Source organism: Phyllostomus discolor, chromosome 4 (genome assembly GCF_004126475.2).
Source record: "Phyllostomus discolor isolate MPI-MPIP mPhyDis1 chromosome 4, mPhyDis1.pri.v3, whole genome shotgun sequence".
Taxonomy (NCBI): Eukaryota; Metazoa; Chordata; class Mammalia; order Chiroptera; family Phyllostomidae; genus Phyllostomus; species Phyllostomus discolor.
In genome coordinates this window covers 111068758-111089889 of record NC_040906.2, presented here as the reverse complement: position 1 = coordinate 111089889, position 21132 = coordinate 111068758, and the positions used below count along the sequence as shown (strand labels likewise).

General features: G+C 38.7%; 1 protein-coding gene across 3 annotated transcripts in view; it reads right to left on the bottom strand.

Annotated features, from left to right (window-relative positions):
- The window catches only part of ZFAND3 (zinc finger AN1-type containing 3), a 331480-nt gene extending 310628 nt beyond the window's left edge, over positions 1–20852 (bottom strand). The window contains exon 1 of one of the 3 annotated variants that reach the window (XM_036024062.1): positions 20290–20852. In XM_036024062.1, coding sequence (XP_035879955.1) covers positions 20290–20360 — 71 coding nt within the window. In that variant the 5' untranslated portion in view covers positions 20361–20852. The remainder of the gene's footprint in view (positions 1–20289) is intronic. The other 2 variants (XM_036024063.1, XM_028508535.2) reach the window with 2 other exon arrangements.
- Positions 20853–21132: the final 280 nt, after the last annotated feature.

The window sequence follows — 21132 nt, the reverse complement described above, 5'->3', positions numbered from 1 at the left end:
TAACAGAAATCAATATATAATGGATGCAATGGTTTGGAAATGGGGTGCTCATGGGGCCAAGGCATCTCCCAAATCATACCTAAAGTCAAACTGAGGCAACCAGATATGGCAAAGCTGGAATATAAGTTATCTAAGAAAATTACAATCTAAAAAAAGAAAAATACAATCTATTCTAGTCCATTTCCTGATGTCAGGTTTGCTGATAAATGACTTTTGTTGTTAGATTATTATTTAAGAAGCAAATTTGAGTGTCTATAAATGGAATAGACCAAAAAAGGGTGTTATAATCACACAATGGAATACTATTATTGTACTATGCAATAATAAAAAGGAATGTACTAATGATACACCCAACACTGACAAAATCAAAAACATGACACTGAATCAAATGAGCCTTAACCAGAAAGAATACATACCACATGATTACATTTACATGACCTTCAACAGGCAAAACTAATGTACAGTGGGAAAAAAATCAGAGCAGTGGTTGCCTAGGGAAGAAAAGAGAAGGGGGAATGGCAGGCTGACTAGAAAGAGACATGAGGGGGGCTTTCTGAAGTCTGAATAACATATAATGTGGTATAGTATAGTATACATCGTGTGGCAAAAGTAGGTTTACAGTTGAGAGTACACAGAAGTTTATTCTCATATTATTTTTTATTAATAATTGTGTTATTTTCCATACAAACAACTGTAAATCTAGTTTTGCCTCACCCCTATATATCTTGATAAGGCTTGGGATATGATAGAGGTTATGTACACAAGAGTATACACTTGTGATAAACTCATCAAACAGTATTTTTCAGATCTATGTTTTTCATCACTGTGTGTAAACTGTGCTTCAAAAAAATTTTTTAATGTTAAGCTCTAATAATATGCATGTTTAAGTGCATGGGTAAAAAATGTACTGATGTCTGCAATTTTCTTAGAAAAAATTTTTAAAGATGGATTAACAGATAAAAAGCAGGGTAAAAAGCAACCACAGCAAAATATTACAGAATCTAGGTGGTAGGTAAATGGCTGTACAATTTGTACAGAACTCTTCCAATGTTTCTTTTTCATTATAACTGGAAATTGTATCATAAAATTTTCTCAAGATAAAATGTTAGCGGAAAAAAGAAAATCATTAGAGAAACAGCCCCTCATTAAAGTTCACCTGGAATCTCTTCTTTGGAATAGGGACTATCATTACCCTCTCCTATTTCTTTCTCATTCCCTTTCCCTCAAAAAAAAAAGAAAAAAAAAGAAGAGGAGGAGGAAAAAGGGAAGGGCAGGTGGGCGGGCTCAAACTAATTTTCTACCTTAAAACACGAGAAAAAGAACAAGCAGGAGGAGGGAAATAATGATGTAATAAGTAGAAAGTAATGATATAGAGAACAGAAAAACAATAGAGAAATAGGGAATAAGTAACTGAAAAACTTTCTACAAAGAAAAGCTCAGGCACCGATGGTTTCACTGATGAATTCTACCAAATAAAAGTTCTTCACAAACTTTTTCAAAAAAAAAAATGAAAAAGGAAAGAACATATCCCAGCTTAACCTATGAGGCCAGTTATTATTCTCCTACCAAAACCAAAAATATCACCCCCCAAAAAAAACCCAGAGACCAAAATCTATTCTAAATATAGATACAAAAAATCCTCAGTAAAATACCAGCAAACCAAATCCAGCAACAAAAAAAAAGTGATATACACTAAAAGACCAAGTGGAACTTCTCCCAGGAATACAAGGTTGGTTTAGTAGAAAATCAACCAAAGTAACAGATCATATATTGATAGATTAAAGATTGATATGATTTTGGATTTTAAGGCAACAATTTCTCAGACATGCACAAGCAACCAAAAGAAAAAGAGAAACTGGACTTCACCAAAATTAAAACCTTTGGTATTTCAAAGGACACTATCCCCCCAAAAATGTGAAAAACCACCCACAGAATGGGAGAAAATATTTGCAAATCATATATCTAATAAGAAACCAGTAACCTAAATACATACATAAAAAGAATTACAATTCCACAATAAAAAGACATATAACCCAATTTTTTAAAGGGCACAGGATTTGAATAACCATCTCTCCAAAGATAAACAAATGGCCAATAGGCACATGAAAAGGTGTTCAACATCATTACACTGGCAAATGCAAATCAAAACAAGAGAAACCACTTCACATCTGCTAGGATGACTATAATCAAAAAGATGAACAATAACAAGTGTTGACAAGGATGTGGAGGAAACTAGGACCCCCATACATTGCTGGTGGGAATGAAAAACATACCACTGGCCTGGAAAACAGTCTGGCAGTTACTCAAAAAGTTAAATACAGTTACCATAAGATCCAGCAATTCCCTTCCTAGATACATATCCAACAGAACTGAAAACACACATTCGAACAAAAACTTGTATACAAATGTTCACAGTATTATTAACACCCAAAAAATAGGAACACCACAAATGTCCATCAACTGATGAGTTGATAACCAAAATATGGTACATCCATACAACAAAATATATTCAGCCATAATAGGCAATAAAATAATAATGTATGCTACAACATGGATAAGCCTTGAAAACATTCTAAGTGAAAAGTCAGACACAAAGGCCATATATATATTTTATAATTCTACTTATGTGAAATGTTCAGAATTCGCAAATCAGTAAAAACAGAAAAATTTGTGGTTGCCAGAGAGACAGAGAAATGTGGAATGACTGCAAATGGGTAGAGGATTTTTTTTTGAGGTGAAAGTTTCTAGAATTAGGTGGTAGTGATGGTTGCACAGTTTTTTTTCAATATACTAAAAATCACTACACTGTATACATTAAAATGAATTTTACAATATGTGAACTATCTCAGTATTATAAAAAGCAAAAAAAATTGATGAAGAACAAGCAATTTAAACTTACTTTCCATATTCAATGATGTTGTACTATTAAGGCCATATCCAAAAATTTTCAATACCTTTCAAAACTATAAAATGACAGTCCCAAGGTTCCAGCTAAAACAAGTATCCACAGCACTTCAAAGACACATCTAATTCAGTCTGAGCCAGGAACCCAAGTTCCAACTTTCTAATCTTTCTGGGTTAAAATACAGCACATTGTCTTTGCCTGCAGATCCAGCAGGAAGTCAAAATAGCTTGAACCTCACCTTCCTGGCCTGAACCAGCAGCAAGCTGCCATCATACTTGAGACTATTAAACTGTATCATTGTAATTTCAAACAAATTTAAAATACATCTTTGTGTATATTTACCACTAACACATATTTAATATTAACATATCTACCAATAACACAATGGTATATAATGGTACTTTAGTAAGAGCTCAACTATAATATAAATTCAAATGACATAATTCTTTGATCACAGAATTCAAATACTGAACTACTTAAAGTTCCTTGAAGTCATAATATAGCAGTCATATAAGCTAAATAAAGACTGTTTATAGGAAATAACATGCACAAAATAATATTTTCATAATACTGTATATGAAAAATGCAACCTGACCTTAACTCTCAATCACACCATGTGTGGACTATATCCTGCCTTCTTATATTCACACATATTAACCATAATCATGAATGAAACAGCGTAAATCAACATTAGTCAAGAAGTTTGCCCCCACATCTTATTTCATGCCTCATCTAATTTTCCCTAAATTCAATATATATTGTGCTTTTTTTTTTAAGAAACTAATTTCATTACCTCCCACATGGTCAATTCCTTTCTACCCACACCAACCTACACCCCCTTTGAAAGAGTGGAGGGAAGGAGGATATTTAGAGTCTTTTCAACAACATAGATGCACTTCAAAAAGACAACACACAACTGAAAAGACATCAGAGAAGACATCTGAATATTTCCAGGGATGAAAGTCCAGACTAAATAAAAGAGACTTCTTTCTAGAAAAACAAAAGCTGAGAGAGGAGGATTAAATCTATAAAACTAAATAAAATATCAAGACAGACAAGGGGAGTGCAATCTTGTCCACAAGAACCTAAAGACTGTAATGACAAAAGTACCTTTTCAAACCTAAAATGTTAAAAGTTCAAGTTTTCTTTTTTAAAAAAATCTAACATAAAAACTTAAAACAATTTATTACTGGAAGAGAATCGAAACCAAAATTATAAATAGATTTTTTTAAAGATTTTGTTTATTTTATTTTTAGACCAAAAGGAAGGGAGGGAGAAAAAGAGGGAGAAACATCAATGTGTGGTTGCCTCTTGTGTGCCCCCTACTGGGAACCTGGACAACCCAGGCATGTGCCCTGACTGGGAATCAAACCTTCCACTCTTTGGTTTACAGGCCAGTGCTCAATCCATTGAGCCACACCAGCCAGGGCCTTAAATTATAAATAGATTCTTAGTTCATGATTATTGGATTATTAACAGAAGTGATTAATTCCTGGTACACATGAGAGGTAATTATGGCAATTTTCACAAAAGGTATCCTGGTACCCTATCATGCTGGGCCAGAACTCTGCTGAGATACACAATGTGATTAAGGCATTAGTTGAATTCTTCTCGCACTTTTAGGCAACAGAAAAGTCCCAATCATCATCTTGATGGACTACTCTGTAGCATGGCCCTACTGCCATTTCTTCATCAAACTATCCCCTCTCTCGGGTTCAGTGACCCTACTCACCTAATTTCTCCTATTTCTGTCCATCCATCTCTGTCCCAAACTCCTGTTATTCTATGTGTGTTTCTCATGGTTCCATCCTCACCTATCTTCTCACTCTATACAAGTGGATCTCAAAAGAAAAATGACACAAAGGGGGAGTAGTCAAAGGATGGAAGGAAAAAAGGCAAGAATACATTACCCAAAGCCCACCTTGGACACAGTAAATTGGAGCTGGGGGAAGCAGCAGTAACGTGTTTTTTTTAGAAAAGTCTACCATAGTGGTTCTGAAGACCCCACTCCTACACTAGTACTTTCTGTGTAAACTTACATGCTCTATTAGCTATGACCTATGGTTCAAAATGGAATAGCTTGGCTCACTCTCTCCCCTCAAAATTTCAAATACCTAAGGCTTTTCCACATTTAGATGGTCCATAGCCCTAAAATTCAACATGTCTGACCCCATTTTTGTAGAGTAATAATACCCATCAAGAAGTGATGAAATAACATGATTAAATTAAATCTAGTATATGTACTTAATGGAATACTGTGCTGCCACTTAAAAGCAGCAGCTAGAAATGTATATGATGACCTGGAAAGAACTTTAAAATATAACTAAGTTAAAAAAAAAAAGGCAAGGTACAGCCCTGGCTGGTGTGGCTCAGCAGATTGAGCATCAGCCTGCAAACTGAAAAATCAATGGCCCAATTCCTGGCCAGGACACATACTTGGGTTGCAGGCCAGGTCCCCAGTTGAGGGTATGCAAGAGGCAAATGATTGATGTTTTCCTCCCTCCCTTCCTCCCCCTCTCTTTACAAATAAATAAATGAAATCTTTAAAAAATACAGATGAAGTCTTTTTTTAAAAAAGCAAGGTACAGTATAGTGTGTAATGTGGTACCATTTGTGTTAGAAAAAAATAAATACAATATATGCATAGGAAACTTGTGAAAATATACCAGGAACTTAACCATGATTTTCACTAGAAAGTTAGACTAAATGTATCACTTAGGAGGGAGACATACCTTTAATTGTATACCCATTTGTGTTGTTTGAGTGTTTTAGTACATAAACACAGTCTTATTAATTTTTTAAAAGGATTTAAAAGATTACAAAGCTATACAGGTACATTTACATACTATCTGAAAAAGGACTCATATAGAAAATATATAAGGAAATCCTACATATGAATAAGAAAAATGCAAGCAACCCAATAGACAAATGAGCAGAAGATTCTGCACAGACACCTCACAACAAAGTTCAGCCAAAGAGCCAACAAAGAAAGACACTTAATTTCATCAGCATCAAGGAAATGCAAATTAAAACCACAATATAACCCTATACAAAACTAAGATGAAAGATATAGTCGATATCAAGTACTGAGAAAGATGTGGAATAACCAGAACCCCAATATACTGGTAGTAAGAATGTAAATTGATACAACCACTTTAGAAAACTGGCAGTACCTACTAAACCTAAACTACAGTATATACATACACCTTATAACTCAACAATTCTACTGCCAAGTATATACCCAATAGAAATGAATGCTATGTCCACCAAAAGATACATACAAGAATGTTCATAGCAGCATTATTCCTAATACTCCTAAACCAAAAAACTCCAAAAGTCAAACAGATAAGTTATGCTATCATACAATAGAATACATACCAACAGAGAATTATCACCTCTCTACAAAAATGTAGGTGAATCTCAGCCTTAACGCTGAGGGAAAGACGCTAAACACAACAGAGTAAATATTACATGACTCCATTTACATAAAATTTTAAAACAAGCAAAACTAATCTATGATGACAGAGGTCAGAATAGGTTGGGGTTATCAACTGGGATAGGGCAGAAGGAGACTACTGCTTGAGGTGTTGGAAATGTACTAACTATATGTCAACCCGGGTAGGTGCTAAATTACACAAGTGTATGCATATAAAAATTCATCAAACTTAAGAGAATAAGAAGACAAGCCACAGATGGGAGAAAATATTTGCAAAAGACATATGTTTATCAGAGGACAAATGTCCAAAATATACGAAGAACTTTTAAAATACAGTAACACCCTGGCCAGTGTGGCTCAGTTGGTTGGACCATCGTCCCAATCAAAGGTCGTGGGTTTCATTCCTGGTCAGGGCACATGCCTAGGTTGCAGGTTTAGTCCCTGGTCATGGTATGGATGAGAGGCAACCAATCAATGTTTCTCTCTCATGTCAATGTTTCTCTTCTCCCCTCTTTCTCTCTTACCCTCTCTCTAAAATCAATAAGCATGTGCTAGGGTGAGGATTAAAAAATATATTGGGTTAGCCAAAAAGTCTGTTAGGTTTCTTCCATAAAATTAAAGACACATTTTTCATTTTCACCAGTAATTTTATTGACTTGGATATTTTGAGTATGTCGGCTATCTCCTGCTATTGGCTTCTAATGGGAAGAGGCCAGGGGTGCTGCTAAACATCTTCCAATGCATAAGACAGCGGCACAGCAAAGAATTATTTAGCCACAATGTCAATAGTACCAAGGAACTCCACAAACCACTTTTGACACGTTCAATCAATCACAGCACCTTCTCCATATACTGCACAAATTTTTCACATTTCAGTTGCATTTTTACCTTTCTTGAAATGATAAACGTAATACACTGAAAATGTGGTGTATGTACTTCCATCTTCAATATTTAAATGGCTGCAGAAAAATTCACCAATTTCGATGTTTAAGTGCATGGTGATAGGACAGCTGTCACAACACAACGTAACTAAACTGTTTTGAATCAAGTTGAAGAAAACTAAGCACTATTAGAGCCATGGTATGGAAAAAACATAATGGACTTTTAAGCCAACCCAATACAGTAAGCAAACGAACCTGATTTAAAAATAGGCAAAAGACCTGGACACCTCACAAAAGACATACAGATGGTAAAGAAGCATCTAAAAAGATGCTCAACATCATATATCATTAAGCTACTGCAAATTAAAATGAGGTACCACTACACACCTATTAGAATGGCTAAAATCCAAAATAATGACAACACCAAATGCTGATAAGGATATGGAACAACAGAAACTCTGATTTATTGCTGGTAGAGATGCAAAATGGTACAGCCACTTTGAAAAACAGTCTGGCTGTTTCTTACAAAACTAAACACAGTCTTAACACACAATCCAGCATTCATACTCCTTGGTTTTACCAAGTTGAAAACTTATGTCCACACAAAAACCTGCACATGTTTATAGCAGCTTTATTCTTAATTGCCAGAAGTTGAAAGCAACCAAGATGTCCTTCAATAAGTGAACTGATAAACATCCAAACAATGGAGTACCATTCAGTACTAAAGAGAAATGAACTATCAATCCATGAAAAGACATGGAGGGGCCTTAAATGCATATTACTGAGTAAAAAAAGCCAAACTGAAAAGGCTACATGCTGTATAATTCCAACCATTATGATATTCTGAAAAAGGCAAAACTATGGAGACAGTAAAAAGATCAGTTATTGCTAGGGAGTGGAGTATGAATAGGCATGGCACAGAAAAATTTTTAGGACAGTGAACCCATCTGTATAATACTATAATGGAAGACGCATGTCATTATACATTTGTCAAAACCCATAAAATGAACACCACCAAGAGTGAACCCTATTTTAAACTATGGACTCTGAGTGATAATGATGTGTCGATGCAGTGATGATTTGTCACTGACAGTAACAAATGAACCATTTTGGTGGGGAATGCTGATAGTGAGGGAAGCTGTTTGTGTGTGTGGGGACAAGAGTATAAGGAAACTTTCTGTACCTCCTATTCAATTTTGCTGTGAATATAATACTGCTCTAAAAAATATTTTTCAATGCATCAAAGTATACACTTGAAATGTGTGCAGTAAACTAATTACACCTCAATTAAAAAGCGGAAAAAACAACTAAGAAGAAAAAAAATGTAAGGTAAACTATGGTGTTAGTGATCACCCTTGAGGAGGGCAGTGACTGGAAAAGGACAGGGGGAGGGTTTGTCAGGTGCTTAGAAAGCTACTTCTTGATATAAGTGCTGGTTACATGGGCACCTTCACTTTGTGAAAATTCATTTTGCTCTACTCTGAAGATTTATGCATTTTTTACTATGTGTGTCATACTTTAATAAAAAACTTTAAAAGGGATACAATATAAAAGTACACTGACATGCTATCTAATTCACCAAAAAATGTACTCAACCTATCTAAAGTTAGTCATCTCTTCCCCACAACCCACTCATCTTCTAGACAGAGTCACTTCAACTTAAAAACTTCCAAAGTATAAACTCTCATCTACCAAATGAAACTCTGCACACCACTGACAGATGGCATTAGTGGTTGCTTCTACAATTTCACTTTGGACTTAGGGACAAATGGCACCATCTTTCACACAGTTGCCAATGTTAGAAATCTTGCTGCCTCTCTTCTCCTCTCCACCTCTTCCACTTCATCCTTCATCAAGCCCTCCTCTTCATTCCTCACTGCCCCAGTGCTAGGGACTGAAATGCTTGTGCCCCCCACCACCACTTCAAAATTCATATGTTGAATCCTAATGCCCAATGTGATGGTGTTTGAAGATGGGCCCTTGAGAGGTGATTAGATCATGTGGGCTCTACCCTCATGAATGGGATTAGTGCCCTCAAAAAAAAAAAGATCCTGGAGAGAGGTCCTTTATTCCTTCAGTATATGAGGTTACAGTGAAAAGACAGCATCGGTGAGGAAGGAGGCTCTCATCAGACACCAAATCTGCTGGTGCCATGATCTTGGACTCCATAACTGTGAGAAATAAATTTCTGTGTTTATAACCCACCCAATGTACTTTGTTATAGCAGCCCAAACAGACTGAAATACCGAGGTTTTAGCCTACATTCATTCTCACATTCTCAGTTCTCCTTACACAGCATTCGCTCAGGGATGCTTTATCTAGGAACCACCGCACCCATAGTCCATGGATAGAAAGAAATGTGTTTAGATCTACTGGTTTCCTATGTGTTCATAGGCATCTTATTTTATGCATTATTCTGAGAAGGGATCCATGGGCTTCATCAAATTGCCAAAAGGATCCATGGCCCAAAAAAGGTTTACGCACTCTACCTGGACTCTGCTTCCATGCTTACACCCTCCAATTCTCCTCCGCACTGCTGCCAAAGTAAATTTTTTGAAACATAAGTATCTGTGAACCATGCTTAAAATCGTTAAGTGGTCCCAACTTCTTCCAAGATAAAATCCAACTCAATAGCATGGCAATCATATTCATAATTGGCCCCTGTCCATCTCCCCAGCTTCATCTTCCCTCATGCCATACACTGTAACTAACATACTGAGTTAGATTCGCAATTTGCTGAACTCAGCAATGCTCTCTTACTCCTCTTCTGCCTTTGCACAAGCTGTTCCCTCTGTCTGGAAAGCCCTTCCTCACCACTTTCACATGGTTAACCCCTGTTCATCTTTCATAACCATCTTCCCAGAGAAACCCTCCTGGCTATCCTCCACTCCCAGTCTCGGTAAGAAGACCTGTCAGTACTCTCACAGTACTCTGTGATGATCTCCCATAGCACTTCTTTCCTCATGATGTTTTGTCAGTTTATTAGTCTGCCTCCCCTTCCAGCTTTCTCAGGGCAAAAGCCAGAGCAGGATATATCATTCCTAGCAGAACTCAAGAAACAACAGAGTGCTTACCAAATGCTTGCTGAACTAGCAACCGGCTCTAGAAAATAACCAAAAATGGCCAAAGGCTAGCCAGGAACCTCATCAACTAACTAGGTAGCACTGGTCTGGAGATTACCATAAATGCAAACTGCCCAGCTGAAGCAAGATTGTCTGCATCTATTAATCTGCCACCAATACTCCTTCACTCAGAAGGAGAGCTGAGAAGTCAGCCCTTAATAAATGTAATTACTATGGTCAGGCACTGTGCCAAGGGCTTGACAGGCGTTAGATCTCATTGAACCTCCAAGCAACTCTAAGATACTCGTTTTTAAAGATAAAAGAGGCAGAGAGGTAAACTGCCCAAAGTCATCAAGTTATAAAGTCAGGTTTTAAACCCAGAACTTAGACTGTAAAGCCCATGCCTACCCACTGAGCACAGCTGGTTTTCTAGAGATCAACATACCCTTCTCCTTGGAGGCATTTCTTGGACGAGTTTGGATTTGATGAAAGGGGCCCTTCATTAGCTTCCCAGCAAACAAAAAAGGTCTTATTCCCTAGGTAGCACTATTAATAAATTCTTTAAGATTTAATGCAACCTCCCCCATATGTATTAATTGCAAAATCTTTTAAAAGAGAAGGGCTTGTGAGAGTGTTTTTCTCAAGAACAAGTAAACCAGAAGATGGGGGTTGGAAAGGGAGACAAAAAAATCAATCCCAAAGAATGAATTTGTGGCAATCCCAATAAAACACGATGTATTGAGCCTCCATGGTCTGCTACAAAGAGACACCATTAAACACCATCTTTTACCTGACTGAGAAGGTGCCTCTGGGCTTAGCAGAAGAGCGAGCCCATGGGGTTCTAACAGTTGGAACACCAATTTTGCTGAAAGCTGCTGCCATTTCCACTAAACTTTAGTTCGGAATTGCACCACAGCTCTTATCCTATTATCTTTAAAACTTCCCTGAAAGACTCTACTGCACTCACACTCTACAATACATCTCAAGACAATGCTTTCTTTAACTGACCCACCACCTGTTCACATTAGTTTTGCTGGCCCATAATGACACAGCCATCTCTCACTTTTTAACTGGGAGCTGGTGACCACAAAGCATTTTCATTTCCAATTACCACACCACTTCCATCCACATTTTCCCATCCTCATCCCCCTCATACTCCAGTCTTCCCCTTGACCACCCCGTGTCCTTACCTCTTCCAGCTTACCTTCAAATCTGGTATAATACAGATCTGTCTAGTGACTTTTCTGCACCCAAGTTTAAACACAAAACCAACATGTCCATTCTTTCTGTCCCTAGCTCCAACCAAAAACACACACAATGCATCTAATGTATCTTCTAAAAGTTATACAAGTAAACAGAGGGAACTTTCAACTATGGAATTAGAGTATTAGTCACTAAACAGTTCAAAACAAAAGGTAGTAACATGCAGTCTTTTGGGACATATACTTCCACAGGACAGGTTTTACTGAGGCTATCATTTTCTAAATTAATCTACACTGATACTATTGAGATTATAAACCCCTAAAGAGACTCTATTATACATCATGCAATACTTAACACTTTCACTCAAGAGATCTTTATAATTTAGGCAACTGTTCCTTGATTACATCCTGCCCAATGTTCACTGAAGAAAAAAAAAATATCTGCCTCACAAATAAAATGCACAGTTTGAACACGTCTTAAAAGTGCTACAGTACTGGATGTCCAGGCTGGTGGTGGCAGTGGGGGTGGTTTACAATATGGATAACAGGCAGAGCTAATTAACAGTGACCTATCCATAGAAAGAGCAAATATAGGTCTCAGAGATTACATGAATATGCATCGCCAATCAACAAATGAATAAACACAAATTCCCCTAGCAAGTACTTTTTGTGGATCAACAACCAAGAACACCCCTTTATTTTTCAAGGTGAATAGCACAACTCTGTGTTGTGTTAAAAGGGAAAAGCAAACTAGATAAAACTGTGTAAAGCCATACATTGTGGAGATTTTGTAGATACTATATGCAAAGTTTCACACGCAAAGACTTGAAAAACCTGGTGTTCTGGATTTCAGTGGCATTCTGAAGAAAATAATTAAGAATCCCACCCATGCCTCCCCAGGACAGAAACCAAGAAATCATAAATCTCATATTGAAATACACCACACCTTCTCCCAAACCTCAAGCTTATTTTTTTTTTATTTCTTGCTGGTTTAATACACTTGTGGGCAGTTTAAGAATGAGTGTATTGTTCAATCCACTTAATGTCTTATTCATATGTCAAAAAAAATTCTTTCAGAAGATAACTTTGTCAGCGCGTCCATCCATATAAAACACCCTAGAATGGGTTGAAAATTTAAAAATGTTGACCTGAAAAAGGCAGAGACTTTGAACACCTAGACGTGGTTAGTAAAGTCCTCCACCCAATCTGTAGTCTCCAAATTTTTGCCCCTACTCTTCCAGTTAGGTACTATAAGCTACAGAAACCTCGTCTTCGGGAATGCTACCAATGTGAGCATGTAACAGAAAATCAAATGCCTGGCCCAAGAACCTGACTACAATAGGAGTATTTGTGATACTTTTGAGTGGTCAGATACTTCTTTCAGGAAATGTGGCTGAGAGATAATTATTTTTTACAAATGACTTCAACTTAGCAGCACATAAGAAGTAGATAAAACATCAACAGCTTTTACTATATACCATTCCACTTTAGCATAAAGAAATGAGAAAAGGCACTCCCCAAAAGGTCCCAGGTACATCACCAACTTCACTGTTTGCCAGATCATTAATGATGAGGCACCAACGAGGCTAAACAGAGCCTGTCCACAAACTGGAAACAAAATATTGTGGTGTGGTCTGCCCTCCCCAAGCCGAGCCAGCAAGCTGCATCAATGACCTCTCCCAGGAATTCTTTTGCCCTAATACAAAATCACACCTGCCTATGATACAGGACATCTGGTACAGTTGAATGAACAGCTGCAGTTAGCTAGTACTGCATCTTCTTCCTACTACATTCTTCCTGCCTCTAGTTAACAGCTGAAGCCACCTCAGATGTCCAGCACTGTTTGCAACTCTGACCACTAACCTCAGGGATGACACTGCATTTTCATTCATCTTGTACCATCCCCTCAAGCCTGGTACATCACAGATCAGTGTGATTTTGCCCACCGCTGCTGGATATTCCAATATACTCCACCTTCCACTGTATATAAAGGACTTGAATTTAGCAGAAAATTTAATGTACTTATCCCTAATCACATATCAAAAACTGCCATATGAAATTTACATTTGTGAAAATATTATTCCTCTACAAGAGTCACAGGAAAAATATGATTCTCTATTTAGTCCAACACCTTCCTATACAGACCTGACACTGCCAGTTTAATAGGGCGAAGAAAAGAGCAAAGACGACTGAATCAAAAGCTAATATGAAAACAATATTCAAATTATAGACTAACTTGTACTGAAATTTTAGTTCCCAAAACTAATCAAAGGAACACTTCCCAGAAATCCAGATTAACAAGTATTGCTCTTGTATTGCTTCCCCCAATAGATATAAAATATCAACAGTATGTCAGAGCTGGAAAGAAATGCAAGAGTTAAATTAGAAAATCCCTCATTTTCAGAGTATGAGAAAACAGGGATCTGGAGAACTCACAAGAACATAAGGTTGTACATCTTTATATCTCAATAAAACTGGGAAGAAAAAAGATAATAGGCTCAAATATCCCAGCTGCCTATCTGGTGAACATTCTAAAACAGTAGTGTATAAGAGAACATTCTGGGAGAATAAAGTGTTCTATATCTGTGTTCCTCAATACAGTAGTCACCAGTTCTTGAGCCAGTGAGTACTTAAAATGTAGCTAGTGTAACTGAAGAACAGAATTTTTAATTTTATTTCATTTTAATTAGTATGATTTTAAATTGCTACATTTAGCCAGTGGCTACCATAATGGACTGCACAATTCTAGAATAGGGTCTTAGAGTGTGATTATTAAACATTTCAAATAACCTCTCTTCGGCATTTAACAGGAAGTTTCTGTCTTATGCCTAACTATCATATTCAGCAACATAATCTTGTTATATAGGGACCTAGAACAGAATTGGACTGTTTCTCACAGTCCCTAGTACAGTGATTTTAAGCCCATGTACCACAAGAATTTTAAAACATGCAATACCTAACTACTTAGACAGGGACACTGACCTCTTTCCCCTTAGACTGTCAAACTAAAAAATGACAGCAGCAAGCACAACGATAGCCACCGGGTGTTAATGAATCAAAATTATACATTTTTTTGTCACATTAACAAAAAATATATTTTTGGGTGTGCCACAGAATTTTAGTAATTATTTTATGTGTGCCATGAGATGAAAAAAGTTGAAAATTGCTGCCCTAGTAGAAGTGAGTGATATGTCATCCACCCAGTTGGAATGAAGGTCCTCTTTTGCAAATCACTATGACACAAAGGCCTACAACATGCAGACAGGCTGAATCTTGACTTTTTTAAGTGCTTCATTAAAATTATTAAAGTGGTGAGTTGTAACCAGTCACTTCCTATATATGGCTTTGTTGAGAGACCTTCAAAAATAAAAAATAATTCTGAACCTCAATCTATAATTATTACAGGATTTCAAAACTTTGTATCGTTTTACACAGATACGACCTCCTTATAACTTAATTTAAAATTCCAAATTATATTAATTATCACTCTGTTTTCAATAATATTTAATACACTAGGGCTTTTTTTAAGGACTTTATTCCTTTCGAAGAATTCCTAGTCCTCTAATTTTTCCAGCTAGGAAAAAGTTATTTTGTGAAAACCAATGTGAACTTTAATACCATTAAGGATTGTAAGAAATGTTTAGTCAAAATTTTTCTGTATGACTTGAAGTATTGGGTTCTCCTCTTTCTTGGAGAGGAAAAGGATGATGAGGGAGAAGAAGACATTATCAGATGAGCCATATGTCCTATATGTTAACTGGATATAACTCTAAATAGCTATTGCCTCAAACCAATGTAAACAATGACTGTGTTTTCTTTAAAAAAAAAAAAAAAAAAAAGTATCTCCTGTATTCCATCACATTAAAGGGGCAAAGTTCCTATTTTCTGGACACCCCAAATGTAATCAGGAAAACAGGGCAAGTAGATAAACTTATTGACAGTGAATACTTCACTTAAACCATGTTGTGTCTTCAGGTGCACACAACACTCAAAGATGCAAGGAAAAACTGCACAAACAAGCTGTTTTGTTTTTAAGAGAACATTTAAGGAGATATTATAATCAAGGATAATTAGTGACATCACTGGACTGAACATTCTACTGATTAAGTAGTGATTCATTCTGTGCTCACATGAACCTGAAAGCCCAGGTTAAGCTGGTTGAAGTGGGGGAACACGTTCCAACTGGGAGACAGAGACTGAAGAATCAAACTGAGTGTGAAGGCCACACACTTCCAGGAGCCAAGCACACTGGCCAAATGACTCACAAAGTGACAGAAAAAGAGACCTAATCAATTCTCGGAGACTAGGCCTGGGGGGGGGGGGGGGGGGTTAGAAAACAGGTATACAGATATATATATGTAGATTCTACTTAAGGTAACTCAATTATCTCGTGATTCTCAAAAGATGGAATAAACAAATGTTATATGTTCAATCAACTTTCTATTAGTAACCATTTCAGGAATAGAATTTATTTCGTAACTCCTGATCTACGCATAATCCCATTTTATTTAAAATAGTACATCCATTATCTAGCAGACCTAGCTGATAAGGAAAATGCTTCAAAAGAATAGATCACAAAAGTGAAATACCAATAAAATCTATTTCCCTAATAAATATATACCAATTTGACCCTGACAGGATGGCTCAGTTGGTTGGAACATCAGCCTATACACCAAAATATATATTGGTTTAATATTTCTTTTATGACATGATTCACTAAGAAAAATTTTTAAAAAGCTTCTTTAACAAAACAATAAATGGTTTATGCAATAAATCCCTTACTTAAATACTCCATTATTCCCCAAATATCAAACTGAACATTTATCTACTCTAAACTTATGTATGGACGAATAGTTACTTCCCAAAGTTTTCATAAAATTACATTATGATAGAGATTGTCTTCAATTGTAAAAGCAAGGTATTAATACTAGTAATTGGATTTTTATACTTAAAAGTTGGAATTGGAATTTTATACTTAAGTACAATGAGGAAAAAGTCCACCTTTCCCCAACCTACCTAATTATCCTTTCTATTATTATATCCAATAATACACTCAGTATATTCTTATTGCCTTATTCTTCCTGTCTTTTTTTATAATATTCTAGGTGCATTTTCAACAACTTTTGAAAATATCTGAAAAATCCACATGCCTCAGTACATTTTAAATGTCTAATCAATTTAAAATGCAGCTTCAACTAATCTCACTTATATCTGTATAGTTACAGATACACTTATGTTTTTCTGTAAGTGTATACTTCAACTAAAGAAAAATCTTCTAATTGATTATTTCATTTCATATTTGACAATTATAAATTAGTATGTATTTTGCATGATTACTGATCACCTAAAATAAGCAAGAAAATGCTAATACTTCATTAAATGTTTCAAATCCCTGTCTCAGAGGAAAAAATACTGTTTATGGTCATTAACCTAAAAACATTGTTGCATTATACAAACAACTTCCAAGCTTTAAAACCATGTGAATCTTCAATGATTTCCAAGGTAGCAAAGTTTCTCAATGGAAAGATGGTATCCCTATTAAATGGTTCAAAAATTACCTGCACACAATTACACAATATAAACCAAGAGGGAGAGAACTAGAAGCTTTGTGTTCTAAGCACTAACACATTTGCAACATACAGGTATGCCCCTCTTGGCATTCCCCTTTCTAATTGTGTCCCCACAAAAAGACCTCAAAGCTCTCCTATTTAACCAAACCACAATGATGGTGTCCTGACTAGACAATGCTGGACAGCAAGTCCTTAGGCCTAAGTCACTGGAGAAAAGAGCAATCCTAAAGGAAATGCCTTTAGTCTGCTGGTGCCAGAACATTCTGCTTGAGAGGCTCCTCTGCAAAGGGGCTGGGTGTGTGCCCTGGCTAGCTGACTTTACAGACCTACAGCTTCCACAGAGTGCAATGTGAACTAAAACTTTTAAGACTCACCTTCATTTTCATGAAGGGAAAAGGCAAAAGATACCTCCTGAATGGCTTTCATATCTCTGTTTTTCTCCATTCTCCCTGACCACATGCAAGTGCAAGCCACCATCATCACTGGCCTGTATTATTCCTCCTGACAAGACTTCTGTTACCTCTGGCAACACCCCAAAAACAAACATAACATACCATATTCACACAGACTCACACAATCATACCCACAAATCCAGGCCACTCTCAAGATGATCCAATAATCTTTCACATTAAAGGAAATCACATCATTACCCATTCAAGGTTCTTTATCGCTCCCCAGGAGGAAGACCAAAGTTCTAAGCATTACCTTTGGGGCCCTGCATTACCAATTGCTCTCACCATCTAAGGCTCATCTCTAGGCAATCCCCTTTCACAATCTACCAATCAACCCCAATGAAATCTCAATTCTGCAACCTTGCAGTGCTCTCTGTCACATCCAGGCCTTCCCCCATTCTATTCTCTCTACCTGAAGCACTCTTCTCCCTACCTATTTCCATTCTCTCCTACAAGTAGGCTGGTGTCACCTCTTCCAGGCTACCTTCCTCTACCTCCCATCATAACCTGTACCAATCCTAACACATTTTATTATAACTGTCACTTTACTGCTCTATGCTCCCTACTCCCAGAGGATGCGGCCAGTGCCCCTTTGTCTATCCACCATTGTATCAGAGGCACTGAAAAATGTTTTAATATATTCTAAGTTTACTTAATGAACACAATATGAATGTCATACATGCAATAAAGGAAACATGTTCAGTCGGTTAAGATATGATGAAAACTAGGTAGCAATTTCATTATACTTTGGTATAAAATGCAAACTATACAGCTGCCCACAAACACCTTTAAAGGAAAGATTAAAACATTACATATTTTTAAAAAACACTTTTTAAAAAGTTTTCACTATAAAAATACTAGTTTTGTGGTCACCACTACTAGGCAAAATGCAGTTCATAAAAAGTGCCATACTGAAAGTATCAAAAAAGAAGCCTTGGTTGCTTATAAGCCAAATATAGCATCAGTCTATCACTCTCTGCCACTACCCAACTCTTGGCATAACTCAGAACTCTGCTGGCTAAAGGTAAAAGGCTACTCGGATTCCTTAATTTCTAAGTCTTGGTATGTCTTTCAATCAGAGTACCACTCATGATAATGGTCCCAAGAACATAAACATGTTGCTAGGAAACAGACCTCTGATACATCCTGGGCATTAGTTGCTATTGGCAGCTACTTTCTTTGAGCCACATGTCTTCTTATAATGAGTTACAATCTGAGGCTTGTGACACCAGATTTTTCCAGGGCTGCAGACTGATGTCATAAACATGATGGTACTAAGCCCTCTGAAGAGTTCACCAGATCAACTCTAAATTCCTCCTATGCAAGGGGTGAGTTATCCACCCTCTCTATGCCTGTTTCCCCATCTATAAATAAATAGATAAGATTTCGTAAGATTTTTGTGGGAGTTAGACTGTCCAAGCACTTAGCAAAACCCAATTGTTATTTTCAAGTCAAAAAAGAAGGAAAGACTATAAAACCTAAAATATTTTTACATCTTCAGAACTTTTGGTAATCTCACAACTTATTTTTTACTAATGTCATTCCAACTGAGAAATTTTTTATTAAAGGCAGAAAGATGGGAAAATTACACACTATTTCTTCATCATAACCCTTGGATTTGACAAATTCCACAGTCATCTACATTAAGATAAACTTCCTAATCTTTCTCTCCACTCCTAAAATCACCTTAACTATTACTAGGTTCTGAAAGATAATATAAAATACTTTAATACATCTTCCCACCAGAAATCACTTCCTTACTGTTTCTATGCACCTCCAAATATACCGAGTCTTTGGAAAATAAAGCCAAAAGGAAAAAAGGTCTCAATCACAAAAGTTGGCCTTCAAAGTCTCCAGTTTCCCTACAACAGGACTAGAGTCATTAGGTACTGTGGAAGCACCTGTTAAGTAAGAGGGATGGCAATCTATGAAACTCAAGTATTCCAATTTAAACTGTAGGTGGGAAAGTTGATTTCCCACCTCATATTTTTCCATTCTAACACAGAGTAGCCAAATAATAACGTAGGTGGCCAATTCAAATATTTTTGTCACTAAAAAAATGTAGAAAGAAGGGAATTTGAGCCAATTTGTTTAATTGGCTCTCACGTTCCCAAGCCAGGCTGACTTGAGTTTTTTTGACAAGGAAATTTTACAGATCTTCTCAAACGTGTTTCAAATAACAGTGAGACCTCAACAGTCCTATAACTTTTACCTCAGCCCGGATTCTGTTCTCGATTTTTAAAAATGGGTGACGTGCGAACAGTTTCCTAAAAGCAAATGGGGCACTGGGATATAATTTAGGAAGTGATGATGCAAGTCTCTGGGGGAGAGGGAGGAGCGGAGGTGAAAAAGTCAGAGGAAATACCCTCCTGGTGCCTGGGCACCAACACAAACCAAGAAGGAGAAGGGGGGGGGGGATGAAGGGCTGGCATCCACATGCCAAGGAAAGAGGGAACCCCAGTTCAAGTGGAGGTGCCAACACCGCCCCTCATCCTCTCTCCCTGCCCAGGACCCCTCACCCGGGGCCCGGATAGACCCGGTTGGCCCAAGCCTCGAGCAGTTGAGACCCAGAGGGTGGCACTGCACCCCGGGCAGCGCCTTCTCTGACCACTCCAAGTCCCCACCCGGCACCCCTCCCCAGGACTCGGCCCCTGCCTCCTCCACGTAGGCCCGGCTTGGGCCCAGCCCCCAGGGTTCGGGCCTCCCCGGGCCCGGAGGCCTGCCTAGGAAGACCCCGTGCCCGGGTCCCCGGCCCCAGCCCCCACCCGGCCAGGCACTTACCCCCAGAAGCCGCAGGGACAGCGAGGCGGCAGACTCGGCGCTTTGCTGCGCTCGCTCCCGGCGTCTCCCATGGTGCTCGGCGGCGGAGGCGGCGAAGCTCGGCGGCGGCAGCGGTGGCGGCGGCTGGGCCTGGGCCCCGCTCGAAGGAGGCGGAGGCGGCGGCGGCGACGACCGCGGGGGGCTCGGGGCGGGGGGAGGGGGAGGGAGCGGGCGCGCGGGCGGGCGCAGTCCGGGGCTCCTAGCCGGGATTCCAGGCCGGTCAGCTGGAGGCGGGTCGCACCACTAGGCCAGCGGAGACGGGGGGCCGGGAGAGGCTTGGAAAGAAGGAGGGGAGCTGAGGAGGAGGGGCGTGCGGCTGAACCTAGGACCAAGGGGCGGAGAGGGAGGGGAGAGGGAAGACCGGGTGCCCTCGGCAGCTCCCACCGCCGCTCCCAGCCAGAGCGATGTCCCGTGCGGCGGCGCTGGGAAGGACCTGAGCCCCCCGCCGGCTCTGGCGTAGCAGCGGCCGCAGTGAAGCTCCAGGCCCCGCTCGCTCACCCTCCCCCGGAGGCTGCGCTGACCGGACAATGGCCGCTCCGCCCCCACCCCTCCTCACGCACCCCTCCCAAGAAGTCACAATGGTCTCGCCCAGGGGAGCCGCAGCCAAAGCCCAGCAGCTGATCAGCTGGGATCCGGGCGTGCCACTTTGTTCAGCGCCTCAGAGGAAGAGTATGGATCTGTGAGCATACCGAGAGCAGCAGGCTGTCACTGGCGACGGCCCTCTGAGGCCTTCGTATTCTTGGGACATCTGAGGCAAACTTACTCCCCCACCTCACACTTGAAGCGGGGGAGCCGATTCGAGCA